Source organism: Mycteria americana, chromosome 6, assembly GCF_035582795.1.
Source record: "Mycteria americana isolate JAX WOST 10 ecotype Jacksonville Zoo and Gardens chromosome 6, USCA_MyAme_1.0, whole genome shotgun sequence".
Lineage (NCBI taxonomy): Eukaryota > Metazoa > Chordata > Aves > Ciconiiformes > Ciconiidae > Mycteria > Mycteria americana.
This window is the reverse complement of record NC_134370.1, coordinates 5,966,868-5,982,618: the sequence shown is the minus strand read 5'-3', so window position 1 is coordinate 5,982,618 and position 15,751 is coordinate 5,966,868. Positions and strand designations below refer to the sequence as shown.

General features: G+C 43.8%; 1 protein-coding gene across 7 annotated transcripts in view; it reads left to right on the top strand.

Annotated features, from left to right (window-relative positions):
- TACC2 (transforming acidic coiled-coil containing protein 2) overlaps positions 1-15,751 on the top strand; it is a 151,580-nt gene that overhangs the window by 41,084 nt on the left and 94,745 nt on the right. For all 7 annotated transcript variants that reach the window (XM_075504407.1, XM_075504409.1, XM_075504411.1 and 4 more), the window contains one exon: positions 925-6,726. In XM_075504407.1, the coding sequence (XP_075360522.1) occupies positions 925-6,726 (5,802 nt within the window). The remainder of the gene's footprint in view (positions 1-924; positions 6,727-15,751) is intronic.

Below are 15,751 nucleotides of genomic sequence, written 5' to 3'. Positions count from 1 at the left end.
AATGATGCCCCTTGATCCTAGGTACAAGTCCATGTTCAGTTTTGAACTGATCTTTCACTCCATGTTTCCTAAGGCAATGAAAGTATGCCCAGGCTTCCCAGGGCAGGTGAGGGAGAGAACAAGGTTAACCTATTCCATCACCTACAAACCTAGGTATGGAAACTGAGGTCCACACAGTACACGTGAAAAATATTAAAAATAACTTCTCCTCCTCTGCAGTTAGTGCACCCACATCCTCTCTGCTTCCATTTATTCTATCTTATCTTTAATGGGTGGGGAGAGATCTCATACAAACGGTTATAGCTTATATGCACTGAAATCAAACGCTGCAATAAAATGACCTCATAGGGCGTGTATCATTGTATGGCAACGTCGTTCGGCAGGGTGAGACCTTTGACCTTTTGGTGAGAATCAACTGTGCTGATTAGTTGGAGAAAACATTCAACAGATGGGCCCTTCTTAATCTTCTGCTACACAATAAAAGTATAGCCAGATAGCAGCAGTTACCGTGGACTGCACGGCCTTTAGCTGTGCACAGAGTAGTCTCATAGAAGCAGAAAGGAAAAACCTTTATTTGAGGTACTGGTGGTTTTTCCAGTATTTTTGTCACTTTTTCCCATGTTGCTCCCTTTGTTAGATGTGTTTCCCTTCTCCCCACACTCAACTAAGCCAGATTTTGGAATGGTTAAAATGCATGCCATGAGCATGGTGGCTGTCAGGGAGGACTGGGGACGTGTTTTCCAGAGTAATGAGCATTCAAATCACTTTAATGTGTGTCTGATGCTTTAGCTCCTGAAAGCAGATTATCAGCTTCTCACTGCATGTACTGCATGGCTTTGAAACGTCAATGGCACAAACTGTTTTTACTCTTTGTTTCATTTTCTTTATTGACGTGAAACGAATAAACGTTTCCATTGTTGGCAGCATCAGTAATGAAGGCATCAGTAGCTACAGTGCTGAAGATTTATCCAGTCCAAATTCAAGCATGGTGTCTTCAGAGGTGACAGGACAGAAGAACAGCATTTTGCAAGAACATGGAGGACAAACAGGCTCTGATTTCTTAAAGCAGGCTGCAGAAGCAAGAGAGAGAAGTCTGCCTACCTCCGTGCCTTTCGCATACTGTGCCAAAGGACATGTCACAGCAGATCTTACAAGCAACGATGACAAGTCACCAACCGCAAATTGCAATGAAGCAGTGCCATCCCCCGGTCCAGTGAAGGACAAAGAAGAGGGAATAGCACATGCCGTATGTGTGGACAGAGGCCCAAAAGGTGACAATATCGCTGCCACTTCTCTCAAAAACAATGAGAACGATCCCAGAAACCCAGGCCTGGAGCCCAGCCCTCCTGCAGCAATTACAGAAATGCAAGGAGTCACCCAAATGGGTCTGAGTGAGTTAGGATGGCTCTGGCAGGGTGAACAGCTGGGTGGCATGAGGGACCCACGTGTCAGCACGTTTCCCCAGGGTAAAGAAGCCGGGGATTATTTTACCACTCAGGAGGCCAAGCAGGAGCGAGGAGTTTTGGAAGTAGGTCAGCCCCAGACTGTAATGCAGCAAGGTAGACAGAACACAGATGGTGGAGAGGGTCTGCTAATGAAAAAGGAAACCTTAATCCTAAATTATCCAGCAACAGGAGGCTCAGACAGTGAAAAATTTGGAGCAATTGTGAATGCTCAGGGCTTCACTGAGATCAGTGAAGTCTGTAATCTACAGATGGGGGCTGTAACAAGAGCTAAAGGGGATGAGGCAAACCCAGCTCTATCTGGAAGCAAAGGGGAGCAATCAGAAGCCTGTACTTTAGTGTCAGAGTTGCCTTCTAACCCTCCAAATCTCTTCCTGGTACCAAAGCCTGAAGAGCCTTCGAGGGAATATGTGGCTGGAAATGACTCTCAGGATCCAGTGAGGAGTGAAGCAGTGAAAACAGCCTCTGAAAAAAACGAGCCCATTTTTCAAAGAGAGCTTCAAAAGGAGGATGAGCTTGTTAGTGCCGAGCATTTCAGTGTGCCTTTATCATTCAAGCGAGAGGAAGAACAAAAATCAGCTGTCACAACTGAAAGCCCAAAAGATGAAGCCAGTAGCAATGAAATTATAAAAGCTGATGATGTGTCTAGAGAAAGCACCACACTTTCTGAAACAGAAAGCATTATCAATCCCACCAAGGAAAATTCCCCGGCAGATGAAAGATTATTACTGGAAGAATATGCATTAAGTACTTCTCTGAGCAGGTCCATAGAGCTGAATCAAAAAGAAACCGAGGCAAATGAAACAGGAGAAAAAAACAAAATCAGAACAGAGGAGGCACGAGTGACAGAAGCCAGTGAATTCCCTGAGGGGTCAAGCGGGGCAGAAAGACAACCATTGAACTCTGTCAGTAGCCACCACCAGGATGCAGAAAATGCCCATTTGGGACACAATCCTGAAGAATTCAGTCTTTGTGAAAAGACTTCAACAGGTGACCTAAGGGAAGAAGCTGGGGAAAAGCCTCTGACCTCAGACAGTACCTTTAAATCGCCTGAAGACAATTCACACTCCCTCGGTTGCAAACCTGAACAAGAAATGAGTAAAGAGAAAACAGCAGCCACAGATGACCTGGAGAATAAGCTCGTGGCTTCGCCGCAGTTTCCAGGGGAAGAATGCCCACTGAGTTTTGATTGCTTTAACGCTGAAGCAGAAGACAAAACTTCGGGCCAGCCGGGCTGTAACGGGACTGAAAAGGTTTGTTTAGCCGGTGCACACAGTTCACTGCTCCTCCACTCTGAGAACAATAATATTAAGCAGAGTAAGCAGGATGAATCCTGGGAAAAGGCTTTTGCTAGAGAAACTGTGTTAGAATCCGAATGCAAAACTGAGAGTCAAGAAAAGCCTGAGAGCTACAGCAAGTCAGAAGAAAGTGCAAAAATGTCCAAATCAAAACTTGAGCTCCAAGGCTTAAACGAGTTGGCAGGGACTATGGATCGCATGGCTGTACAGACTGAGGAGGCCTCACGGGTTTCGGAAACCAAAGAACAGATCGGTCACATCGCTGAAGTGCCTCGCAGCGCTCCAGAGCAAGGACCTGCAGCTGCAGCTGCACAAAGCAGTGCGGTGGATGGTAAAGAAAATGAGGGTATTCAACAAGAGAAGCACCAAACTGCAGTGAAAGGTTTCGTGGAGGACAAAGATTTGGCGCTGAAAAGTGAATGCAAATCGGATGTGCTGATGCAAGCTCGGCAGGAGCAAGTGGCTGCGGAAGGTCACAGAACTGTGCAGATGGCGTGTTCAGAAACCTCCCGAGCTGTAGTCGGTACTTCAGGACTCGCTCCTCAGCAAGTTCACACGGAGGAAGGGGGTGACAGCCACATCAGTGAAAACAGCTGCCCCTCTCAGAGGGACACGTGCAGCTCTTCTGAGGCCCTGGAGTGCAGTATCAGAGAATTGCAGGAAAATGCAGATGTTCCAACTGCTCTTCCCCAAGCAAAGCAAATGGAGAAGTCAGTGTCTGTTGCTGGTGACAGCGGCTGCATTTCAAACACAGGGCTCGAGCAAGAGAAGCAGCAAAGCAGTCTGACAACTGTCACACGAGCAGATGACCAGGAACACAAAGAACGGGCTCTAAAACCTGAACTGCCATTGGACCCAAATAATCACAGCAGCGTACCAGAAATACCTCTAGACATTTCAAACAACCTCGATAAAGAATCTTCTGTGCTAGGTCCAGCACCGATCCAATGCGACTCTGACACAGCAAAAGAAAAGGACAAGGATAAAAGCAGTGCCGTGGTGTCAGAGGATACGTGCAGCAGCAAACACGGGCAAAACATTTCTGGTGTGACCATGCTTAATTTGCAAGATCGTAACGAGCAAAACAAAACTGATCTCAAGGCAGAAGAAAACTGCCGCAGTAAGCAAAACTCAAACAAGCCCGAGCAGGATAATAATTCTTTGATCTCAGCTAGTCAGCATGAAGCAGCATGTCATACCGATACGTTTTCTAAAGAATCTGACAAGAATGAACAGCCAGGCAGCGTATGCAGGGTAAAGGATAATACTAGTGAAAGCCGTGCTGCTGCTCTAAATGCTCTTCCAGGGACACAGAATTCAGCAAGTGCCACTAACATATCACAGGCTTTGCCAAGTGATACAGAAATAGCACATACTTCTGATAATTCTGAGAAAAATGATCCTCAAATATCTCATCCAGAAACTCAAGAAAAAATGCCATTAATGGCAAAAAACTCGGAAAAGATTGAAGGTCTGACTGCTGATGGGGAGATCATCTGGGAAGCTGGAAACATGGAGATAAGTTGTGAGGACAGTGCTTCTGTCACAGAAACAAGCAACATGAAAAGTGATAAAAGTCCAGGGGCACAAGGACCTCCTTCCCCATTACAGGCACACGGGGAAGTAATTCCCACTGATAAACCATATAAATCCAGCTGCATTCAAAAGACACCAGAGGAGCCTGGTTATTGTCAAGCAAATTTTACAGCCCTAGTCTCTACACAGACCTCTGCACTCAGCCATCCTAGCCAGCAACCTGGAAACCATACGAACAGTGGTACTGGGGGGGAATTACTAAATAATGAGCTGGAGGTTGTAGCATGCCAAAATGCCTTAGAAGGTAACTCTGATGTGCAGACTGCTGCAGGCTCTCAGGTGTCTGTGCACTTAGGTCCTTCACCCAGGGTAAGCACAGGTAACACAGCAAAATCAGAAAACAGCTCTGCAGGGAGTATGGGTGTTAATGAAAAAGGTGTTCCAGACCAAAGTTTTCAGGGTGATGGAGACAGAAGTTTAGCCCTGCCAGAGACTTTAAATGTGGGGCAGAGTACTGGAAACTTACCACAGTTCAGTTCTGAGAAGCTGAAGAAAGAGATATCCGCAATTAAATCCAAAGAAATGAAAAGTGAGGTAAACTTCAAAGAACAGCAAAGTGACAGTTCAGCAGAGTCTCTGTTAGCTCTCCCTACTCTAGAAGGGAAGCTGCTGAGCCTTTCATCTGCTGGTAAACAAGAAGGCTGTAATGAGGAAATTGCAACCAATATCTGCGTAGATGACAAGTACGGTAAGATCTTAGAGAAACCTGGGAATTCAGAAAACATGGAAGAGCTTTCAAAAGAGAATAATAACATAACCAGGGCAGAGATCAGTGTTTCTGAGCAGTCTGCAGAGAACGCTGGAAGGGAGCATGAGGCTCTGACTTGCAGCTCTCTGGACATTGGCTCCAGCCTCCCAGATTTTAGGGAGCATATCAGCCAGATATTTAAAAAAACCGTCCACAGCACGCTGAGTGCTGAATTACCCCAACTTTTGTCTGAAAACCATGCAGGCTTCAAGCAGAGTCCAGTGGCCGAGGATACAGCAGAACGGTGCTGTGCTGAGAACTTCTCAGAATCAAACAAGGCAAGCAAAGGAGCTCCCGAGGGCACCTCAGAAGCAGAGGGGCAAGGCTTGTCTTTAGCTACTGAGACTTCCTGCAAAGCTGCCACAGGCAAACCTCTGCAGCCAGAAAACACAGTGGCAGAGCTGCCACCAGCAAGTCTCCAGGACACTGAGAAAAATAGGCGGCCCGGTAGCTGTTTAGAAGTGGTCCCTAGGTTGGATGGCGCTACACCTGCTAAATGCGCTCTGGAAAATCTGCACAAGCCAGACAAAACCACTGAGCATCCAGGGAGCAGTGAGATGGAAAGAAAGGAAGGCGTGTGTGCTAGTGGCGTTGATCCGGAATCGCTAATAAGCTTAGCGATAAAGAAGGAAGGACCAGCTTCATTTGATGGGGCAGCAGCTGAGAACTTCCCTGCACATTCTGACAGTAAGCAACAACCCACTGTAGCTGTTATCTCTACAGGCGATGTACAGAAGAGGGACTTAGAAGATGCTGCTACTGCAGAGGGAAATAACTTAATTACAGAGTGTAATGCAGAACCAGTTTCATCTGAAGAGGATATAAGTCTTCCTACTGAACAGTGCCAGGATCCTAAGCCAAATGAACAGGAGAAAAGTGAGTACGGTGATCCAGGCATTGCCAAGAGCATCTCTGACATGGCAGCTTCAACACTCGTCCCGGGAGGGTCTTACAATCATGAAAAATTACCAGGCAATTTTAATGTGTCACCTGGGGAAAATCAGGAGACACACATTTGCAGCAATTTTATGCGTGACATTAAGTCTCAGAATGACATGCAGATGATACAGGATGATCCAGTAAATAGGAAATGCTTGGAAACATTGGAAAATTCACAAGAAGTGCAGCAAGAAAAGAAAGCGACTGTGCATGGGTTAATAGATTACTTAAAAACCGAAGTAAGCCAGGATGATTGCTTGCAAACTGACTCTGAAATAGAATCTAGCAATATGACTGAGGGAGATGTAAAAGAGAACAGTGACACAGTGTTAAGCACAGCAAAGACAGGTAACGAAAAAACTGGAGACATCCCTGAAACAGGTACTGCAAGGATGTTAGTCACCGGTGAAGGTGACTTAGCTATAAACACGAGCACTGAAGAGCAGGAGACAGACCTGTACAAAAATCACTCTCCAGCCATTCCTGTGATGGAGCAGGGTGAGCATTCTGCATGTACAGATCTCACTGTTGCTGAAAATCAGCCAAGCAAGATGAATGCAGAACATGAGAACTCGCTTCAGGATGCCAAAAGAAAGCTATCGCCACTCGCGTTAACTGAGCCTAAGAGCCTTGACCTCGATGAACTTCAAGACATGGCTGTGGCAGGATTACCTACTGAAAGGTATTTACTTTAAATTACTATGTGAAATGGTTGTCAGGACCCTGGGGCTTGATAGGGATACACATGTCAAGATGGATACCCATTGTCTGGGCGGTTTGCAAGGGCGGCACTTACTCTGTTCTTAAATTTCTATTAAATTTCTGTTGCTTCTAAATGTGGACTACGCAGAAGAAATTTGAAATAATTTGTAAGGGCAGAGGGGTCCTACAAGCTGAGGAGCACAATTCTCACCCGTTCCATCTGCTGGTCCAGATTCACGCCCTTACCTGTGTGGCTTTGCTTACGCTTCCCACTGTTCACATCTCATAGCCTAAAGTTAGGCAAACAAATAGCACTTCCTAGCCTTAAGTTAGCAGGTTTTTGCCTAAGTTTTGGTGACCCAGTTAAATGAGACCTGCAGCATTCACATGGTGGATTGCAGTATTTAAAAACAAGCCTACAGTATAACCCAATTACTCACACTGCTAGTTGTCTAGGCCTCCCTCTTATCCTCCCATATAATATAATTGTATTGACAGTGCCTTTGATCACTGTGTTATTCAGTGTTTCTAATGACATGGAGCTGGTTCAGATGTGAATTCTTAGCTGGGATTTGTGGAGCCTAGGACTACTTGGTTTTTTTATTTTCCAAACCTAGCAGTAACTGCTTTAATAAAGTTAAGACTTTTTTTTGTGAGTTTCTACTTTGCTGCCTGAATTCTCAGTTTGATGTGCAGTTAATTCAGAAGAATTACGCTCTTAGAAGAGGTACTTTCCCTTTATCTAGTCATGTCACTGCTTCCTCTGTAACCTCAGCAACTTTCTCGCACGCTGTCCCTCTCTTTCCCGTACCGGAGGAGGCAGCTATAGCTGTAACTGCTAAGAGACAACAGCAGAGCAGAAGGGTACAGTGAAAAGCTGAACTATTTCAGACAACATCAATGAGTGGTATGCATAGATGGAATCTTTCTAAGTATTACCAAAAAATTAGATGATACAAACTGAATAAGGAGGGAAAATGTTTCGGTGCCACATTCCTTAAAGGTTAAAATGATAAAACCATATTGTAAGTGAAAATACCTGAAGTGTTTCTGTTGTGAAAATGTGGGGAAGTTCTTCCTGTTGTATGTGAGTCTGGGACGGAGACTGTGATCTAATTGTGTGAGCAAAATGTACATTAGAAGACTACTAGAAGTGTTGGAAGTCTGAACAGCTATATGACTTTCTCTTTAGGGATCTGTCTATAAAATGGCAAGGAAATTAGACCCTGTTACTTATCTCTAGCTCCTTTCCTTTCTTTTTGTTTCCCCTTATATGATGGGAAGCTTCACAGTGGATAGGTTTGAAATTACCAAACAAGTTGCTGGCATGGCCTGGTTCGGAAGCCTTAAGGGACTACGGGGCAGTACAAGCATATATCTACGCATGTGTTTTATATTCAGGGTGGGTATCATACTTTAAATAAATACCTGTGGCAAGCAGGGCAGGGATCTTGAAACAGCTGCTGGCAACTCATAGAGTAGTTGCTTAATACTTGCATATGCTTAAAGAATTCGTTATCACCTGTTTTTCCAGCGTGAGGGTTTGTATCAACAGGCAGCTGCTACTTTTGGACCGCAGCTGTAAGCGGTGTCACGCACATACCAAGTGTGCATACGCACGCAGGAGACTGCGTGCAGAGCCCTGGGCACTTGCAGTATTGTAGATTTAAACGCTGGGGACTCTCAGAGGTAGAGAGCAGTCTCTGCTTTTGATCAGGCTCGTTTCTTAGAGGAATACGCATTTATAATACAAAAGAGAAGCAGAAAGCATTAGTTGAGCTGGCTGGACTGTCTTCAGCGGGTCCAACACACTGACCAGTCCAGTTTTCCTCTGGGCTTAAAACTGGTTTTGTATAGTTGAATTCCAAGCGGTATTCCATACCCTGTGTACTCCGGTCACAACACTTGTTGCTGCAGAGTGGTTTCCAGTTGTTTATTGCCCTATAATTCTTACAGAGGATAAACTACCAGGCCCCTGCAAAAAAGGTGCACATTTCTAAGAGCTGACTGTGGGGATTTGGGCCTGATGGAAAGAACTCCAGGGAGAAAGAATCCTCCCCACCTCTCCGGATAAATAGTAGTAAGAAGTATATTATATTTAGGAGAAGGAAATAGCATGTTCTGAATTATTTCAGCATTGTTTTCTCCCCCCTCCACTGCTTCTGTATAGCTCCATCTCTTACAAGATCTCTTATGTTGAAACCCCACTGAACTGTGGAGGAGGGGGCAAAGTTGTGTGATCTGACTTTTAAATCCTTGTTAGGATTTCTTCCTGCAGAGGAAACAGAGGAATTTCTTTCCTTCGTGGCTGTGGCACTGGGAGGAGGGTGGTCTGGTGATGACGGCAGATCCAAGAACTGTGTGCAGTGACTCCTGCCCGCACCTCCTTTAGGAGTGGGACAGTGGTCAACTAGTAAGAAGAGCCTTTGTGTCTGAAGGCAGTAGTACAGCACCAATAACTTCCCTTCAAGTCTTCAGTAAAAAGGACAATTATTTTTTGAAAGGAGGTTGTGGCTGAAGCATTAGCCCCACTTTCTTGTGGAAGTACAGCTGTGCTATTAGCAGAAGTAAGGAAGGGTTGGATTTTGGCAAACCTGTTTATCAGCACTGAAAAGGAGTGAAAAATAACCCTTTCTTTGATGCTTTTGACATTTCTACCTCTCTACTGAATCTGAGACTGAAAACCTGTGTTCATGGTGGCCACATCTGGGCACCAAAATGTTGTCCTTCCCGCTTACTATTGGGCATCCAGCCGCTCCATTTTGCTGTCTTGAGTTTTACTTGGAAAGGAAGATCAGGACTTGAGGGGGTTTTTTTCTCCTTTTGTAATGTCTACACCCATACATCGTCATTCTTTTATGGAGGGAGAAAGGAGGTTCATGTATGTACAGGGAGTCCTTACACCTCGTGCCACTGAACTGCTCCTGTTTGCATCATGGGGTATGGCGGATGTTGAGCAGAGAATGGAACAACATTGGAAATGATGGCAAAATTTAGGGATGTTTAGAGGTGGCGTGGAGTTGTTTGATAACTTCCCCCCTGTAATTCAACCGGCTGGTATGTGCAAACTGCCATTGTCTCTTGGAAAAAGTGCCAAGGGAGCTTTCTGAAGTGGAGACTATGAAGTCATTTCCAGATGTGCATCTGTAAGGTACAGAGAACAGACCGCATCATTCGCTGATTTGTTGGTTTGGCAAAACGCTCAGCTTGTTAACAGGCCTTTGGGTGTTCCAGGGTTGTGGAGATGCTCACAGACTGGGCTTGGGGCTGGGTGCGCTGGTGAGGGAAGAGCGCGAGGAGCCGTAAACACGCTGCAAGCAATGACACTCATTTTGCAGTAAGGTGAGCTTCTCCTCTGCACCCCTCGGCAGAACCGGTTTGCTGCACGGAGCAGCATGGGCTGTGCTCGCTGCAGGGCTGAGCGATACACCCAGTGCCTTCACGGGCCGCCAGTGCAGGAGGGCACTGGGCAGGCTTGGCATTCCCAGAGCTTCTGGTGCTACTGACTTCTTCTGGAGTTTATGCTGCAGGGGCAATCCTCACTCCAGCCTGTCTACGCAAATCAAGAGGCAAGATGCAGTGCTTTCATAGCTGTACTCATGCAGGTGCTCATTCGTTCTCTGTGGTGCCGGAACCTTCCTTGCTGGCTGTACCTCGACCTCCTCCTCACTATATGAGTGGCCCATAAAGCTAGCTGTAAGGGGCGAGGAGGCTGTGGCACTGCGCTGCTTTGGGGACAAGTGTTTCCTAACAGTTTTGACACTGCAAGAAACTCCACCGGGAGGGCCCTTTCCCAGCTATAGCACCGCATCGTAGGTGCTCTCCTGTCGCTGCCGTTGGTTTTTAGAGAATGGAGACTTCTGTTGCATTGACTCACATCACTTATAAATCTAAACAATTTTCTTATATGGGAAGTGCGTTGCAGCAGTTGGCATCAGCAAAGCTACTTGAAAAACGTTCTTTATGTCCTATGCGTAGGTCAGACAAGCTCTCTAAAATTGGTCCACACATACTTTTGGATTTGCTTCATGCTTTGCTCTTGCCATCAAAAATTGGCAAGTTCAATAACTCCGAAAAGAATGTTCACTCCTTTGTAAATACTGACTTTGTCTTTTTTGTCTGCATAACAAATACAGTATTAAATATTTTAACAGTCTTGCTGGATGAGGTATGGAATGTAGAACTGCTTTTCAGATCAGTCAAGTGGGTTTTGAGCACTAAGGCTTTGTGTCGTTAGCATCTGAAAACAAGAGTTTGGAGTTAAAAGGCAACTTATCAAAACAGTGATTATGCAGCTTGCTTTATTTCCCTATTTTTTTTAACTTCAAAATTAACTCAGGCGTGCAGCATCTCAGGATCACAAAACAAAGGGAAAAATAGCTGAAGGGGATTTACACATAAATGAAATGCACAAAATTAATCAGGCTATTTGTCTCTCCTGCCCTTCTCCCTTTGCATCTGAATGCTTTCTCTTTATTTCCCTCCCATCTTACTGTCATTGTTATCCTCAGTAGGTGCAACTGTTAGTACAGTTGTGCTTTTGAAGATGCAAGCAGCTCAGCCTGCAGTCCTTAACTAAATTGTCTGGATGGGGAGATCTGTGGGAATTTTGTCTGTGTGAAGTCTGCGATATTTAATTTTGGTGTTTTTCTATTCGTGGAAGAGTAAAATTAAGATAACATCACTGTTACCCAGCAGACATCTCACATTGCTTTCTAAGAAGTGAAAGGCAGTTTTGCCATCTACTCTAATGGATGCCATTGACCGAACCGACCGCTGTTTTAGGCAGCGTCTAAGTCAGTGTATTTATAAAATGCTGATTTGATAGTATGCCCTGTTGTACTCAAAGCACATACCAATGGAAAACTGGGTATGTGATACCATGCTGGTTATTTTTTTATTTTATATACGTATGACTCTTACACAGAAGTACACGAGTAAATCATCTCTGGTCCTGCCAAATTGCTGGTACTTCTTGCTGTATTGAAAACATTCTGTAACACTCTTGGGAACCTTATCCACATATTTTTAAGGTAGGTATTGACATGGAGGGATAATACATGAGCTGCTTTTCTCACACATCCTTTTATGTTTCTCAAGAAATTACATTTATTCAATCAAATATAGGCATTTGCCAAAGAAATCCAGCAAGGACACTGATACTTTGTCCAACGTCTGGACAGGCAGTTTAGCATCAATTTTTGTCTTCTTTTCTCATTAAGTTAAAAATTACTTTCAGATTACTTTTTTTTTCTGATTAGCTTTCCCCAGATATATTCTTCAACCTTGCTTCTTCCAAGTAAGCTGCCTATTCTCTCAAAATTGTTTTTGCATATCCTACAGGTCCCCATATTTTCTCTATTCCAACTCTGTATCTTCTGGCTTCTTGCAAAATTGGATACCATGGAGCTAGTTCCACTGTCCCTGTTTCCAATAGAATATGCAAAGTAGGATTAGCCCCAGCTTTGAACCCCGCTGAGGGCAGCTCTGAGAACAGCAATTACAGACACGGGCATATTCTCCATGCCTTGGACGTGGCTTCCTTCCAGTTTTAATGCATGTTGGCATGCTTGCATTGCACTAGTGCTTCTCAACAGAGACTCCTCTGGAGACACGGCTGAAGAGCCAGAACTCCGTAGTACTTGCCTCGTCCTTTGCTTTCTGTTTTTCCACCTGCTGTCTTTTTATGTTGATGTCCTTGGAGCCTGTCTCATCAATATTGGTCCAGCTATATGGAAGCCCACATGTGCATTGCTAGTAGCAGGCGGCGCTTATTTAGATATTGCTATTCCTTAGCATTTGGGTACTCCGGAAAAGTCAAAAATTGTTATATCGATCTGTTTGGGCCTGTTTATCTACACTCACCTTGACAGGTTAATTCTTATAGTAGAGTCTCTTTGGCCTATAAGAAGCTCTGCATCTCAAATTGCAGTAAGTGTAAAAATGTTAATTGCTCCAAGCAAAGACTTGATTGTTCTGGATTCTAAGGTCCCTGTGAAACTCCCTGGGAGACTGAGTGCCACCATTCTGTGCTGTTGTGAAGAACCAGGCCTCGTATGTTATGTTAATCTTGTTCTCCCTGCTGCAATGTGCTTGGGACTAAGCATTTCCTGATGAACTCTTCTTTGTTCACCTAGGCTTAATTCTTCCTCTTCCCTGCTCCCCCTGTGCAGTACCTGCCCCATTCATCCATGGTCCTCAGTAAAATAACCAGCGGTCTGAAAGTGCCCCAAGACTCTGCAAGGTTGTTTCCATTTTAAATTCACTAATTTACTTTTTTACCTCTTGGCACTTTCCTTTCAAGATAGCTGTATGAGAGAAGGCTACAGCTGCAGCCTGCCCTTGAAGTCAGTAGATGTTGGACCAAAATCTCTGCTCCAGCGGAGTGATATCGGCAAAGAATTTGGCCCTGAGCCTCTAACAGATCAGCCAGGGAGAATGTGGCGCAGCTCTGTGATCCTTATTCACCCAGACCATCCTACGAGCACTATACTACCGGTTTTCCTGCTTTTCTTAAATAAGGGGGGTGTCTAGTTGTTTCAACTGATAAAAAATCAAATCAGGAAAGTAGGCTGTATGTAGACAAGTAGGATTTAAATGATTTGTTGGCCTGAACTAACTGGTGTGTTTTCCAACCTCAAACCTGTAAAGTTTGGCTTCTCTTTGTAAATGATGCTCTGAAAAACACGGAGCACTTGCTTCATGAAACTGAAACTCATCAAACTGCTTTTTTATTCTTTCTCAGCCTGTTTTTCCTAGCTCCTTTGGCTAATTAAACACAAACAGTGTAATCAATAAAGCCTTTTTTTTTTTTTTTTTTTTTTTTACGGCACTCAAGAGCTTATGTAAAATCTTTGGAATTTGTTAGCGTGATAACATTGTTATGCTCTCCCAGCTGATAGAAGTGTCAAAGCCAGCTAAGAATAACTCTGCAGCAGACAGAGAAGATTGGATTTGTTTCCTGGAATGAAAGCAAAAAGCATGTATGCACTGATCAGTTTCTAACCACTAAGGAAAAAATTCTAGCTGTCATGAAAATAAATGGGCACTAAAAACTCCCATCTCCCCTTTTTAACAATGTCATTAAATGAGTCAAAATATATACTTAGTTTTGCTGAATATTTGAAAGTCTCCAAGATTTTCCACATCTTTCCTTCTTTTTTTTTTCTTTTTTTTTCTTTTTTTTTGAATGCTGTGATGGTACATGAAACTTCTGTTGCATGCGGCATTCTTCAAATCTTGTTCTTCTGGTAGAAACCCCAAATAAACTTGGTTTGTTAGAGAAGTTACCATTGGAATTTGTGAAGCTTTGACTCGAGCCTAGAGTTTTCTAGAAATTGATCTTACTAATTTGGAAATTTTTAAAATGGCAGTTTCCCATCACTTTGATCCTCAAAAATGTAATGGTTAACATTAAACCTTCCTTTTTTTTTTTTTTCCCCCCAAAGAAGCAGCTTAAGGTAGAAGTCTAGGAATTTAAAGAGATGGCCATCCCAAAGCCTTGCCAATAAAAATTGCTGGGAATTGCACAACCTAATTTTCAGCCACCACAAATGATGGTTGTGGGCAATTTGTATGTGGAAAGTAGTAGAAATAGAAAGTTCAGGTGTTTGTTACAGAAGCAGCTTGGATATCTCAGCCGGGCTGCTCTGCAGCTATCAGGTCTGTGTTTTGCAGAATGGATGACTATGAACCTCTGATTAGGAAATGCAAAAGAGAAATTCCTCTTTAATTTTAAACAAACTGAAGTCTATTTATATGGCTTTCTTTGTTGCAAATGGCCTTAAAAATGGGCACTAAGCTTCCACAAAGAACAATTTAAAATCACACGTGCACATTTTCTTAAAGATTAGTTGCATGATGCAGACTTAGTGTTCAGAACAAACATAGGCATTGCTGTTTTGCCAGCTTTTTTGCAAGTTATCACAAATATGGTAGTATTTGTATTTGCTTACAGACAATCTGAAGATAATCTTAACATCAATTTAAAGAGTTGGAGAAGACTGAGCCTTGTTTTTCACGCTTACAGGGAAAAACTTGACAATCTCATCCGAGTTCACCCTGTAGTCTCAAAAAACAGAATGCAAATTTAAAAGAAAAACTGTGTGGGGTTGGTTTTTTTTTTAACATATATTTAATGGAACATTCTTTCCAAGCCAATTTCATGGGTTTCTCATAGTTTTTTTGAGGGCTGGCTCATTTCCACCCCCCACCCCCCTGCACTCCCCCCCAAAGTCCTTTGGTTTGGCAAAAGTGACATGGTTTATGGGAAAAACCCTCAGATCGAATTCACAGGAGCTGGGCAGAGTGGGTCACCGCTAGCCATGTGGTGTCCATCGGAAGCCTTCACCAGGTGTCCACCCACAGTCTTAAAGCACCCTGACTATGGAGCACAGCCTGAATGACGGAGTCTCTGACGACATTTCTCAAGTCATAGTCCAGACTTCTGAAAACACAACCTAAACCGATGTCCTGGAATCCAGCACTGCTGGAGGTACTGAACTTAAGTACCTTTAATTTTTCTGTAATTCAATTTCCCATATTCCTGAGCGTAGGGTAAAAATGTTGCACGCCTGAGGAGAATATTCATGGGTCAATGCCGCAGTTAGAAGCAACGTAGGACGTGGAAGGTGGGTGAAGTATGTATATATATGCTCTGCCTTCCAGCACCATGTGCCTATGTAATGTCAGGCAACTCTAGTATCACCACAGGCACTTCCTTGTACCTGTGTCATGAACTACTTAGCATTGCCCAACTAAACAGATGATTATTATTTGTTTTAGGATTTTCTCCACCCGTAAGATTGCAACCTAACCTCTCACATATAGCTTGGTAATTGTTATTTTCCTGGGCACATACATATGGAGAAAAGGAAAAAGTGGGGATCTAGCAATGATAAAATCCTTCACCCAAATGCAAAATACTGGTGTTCTTCATAAAACGTTTGGGATCTATATTAAAAACCCACAACAGTTCCCCCCAAGATAAGCCATCCCGATGCTTT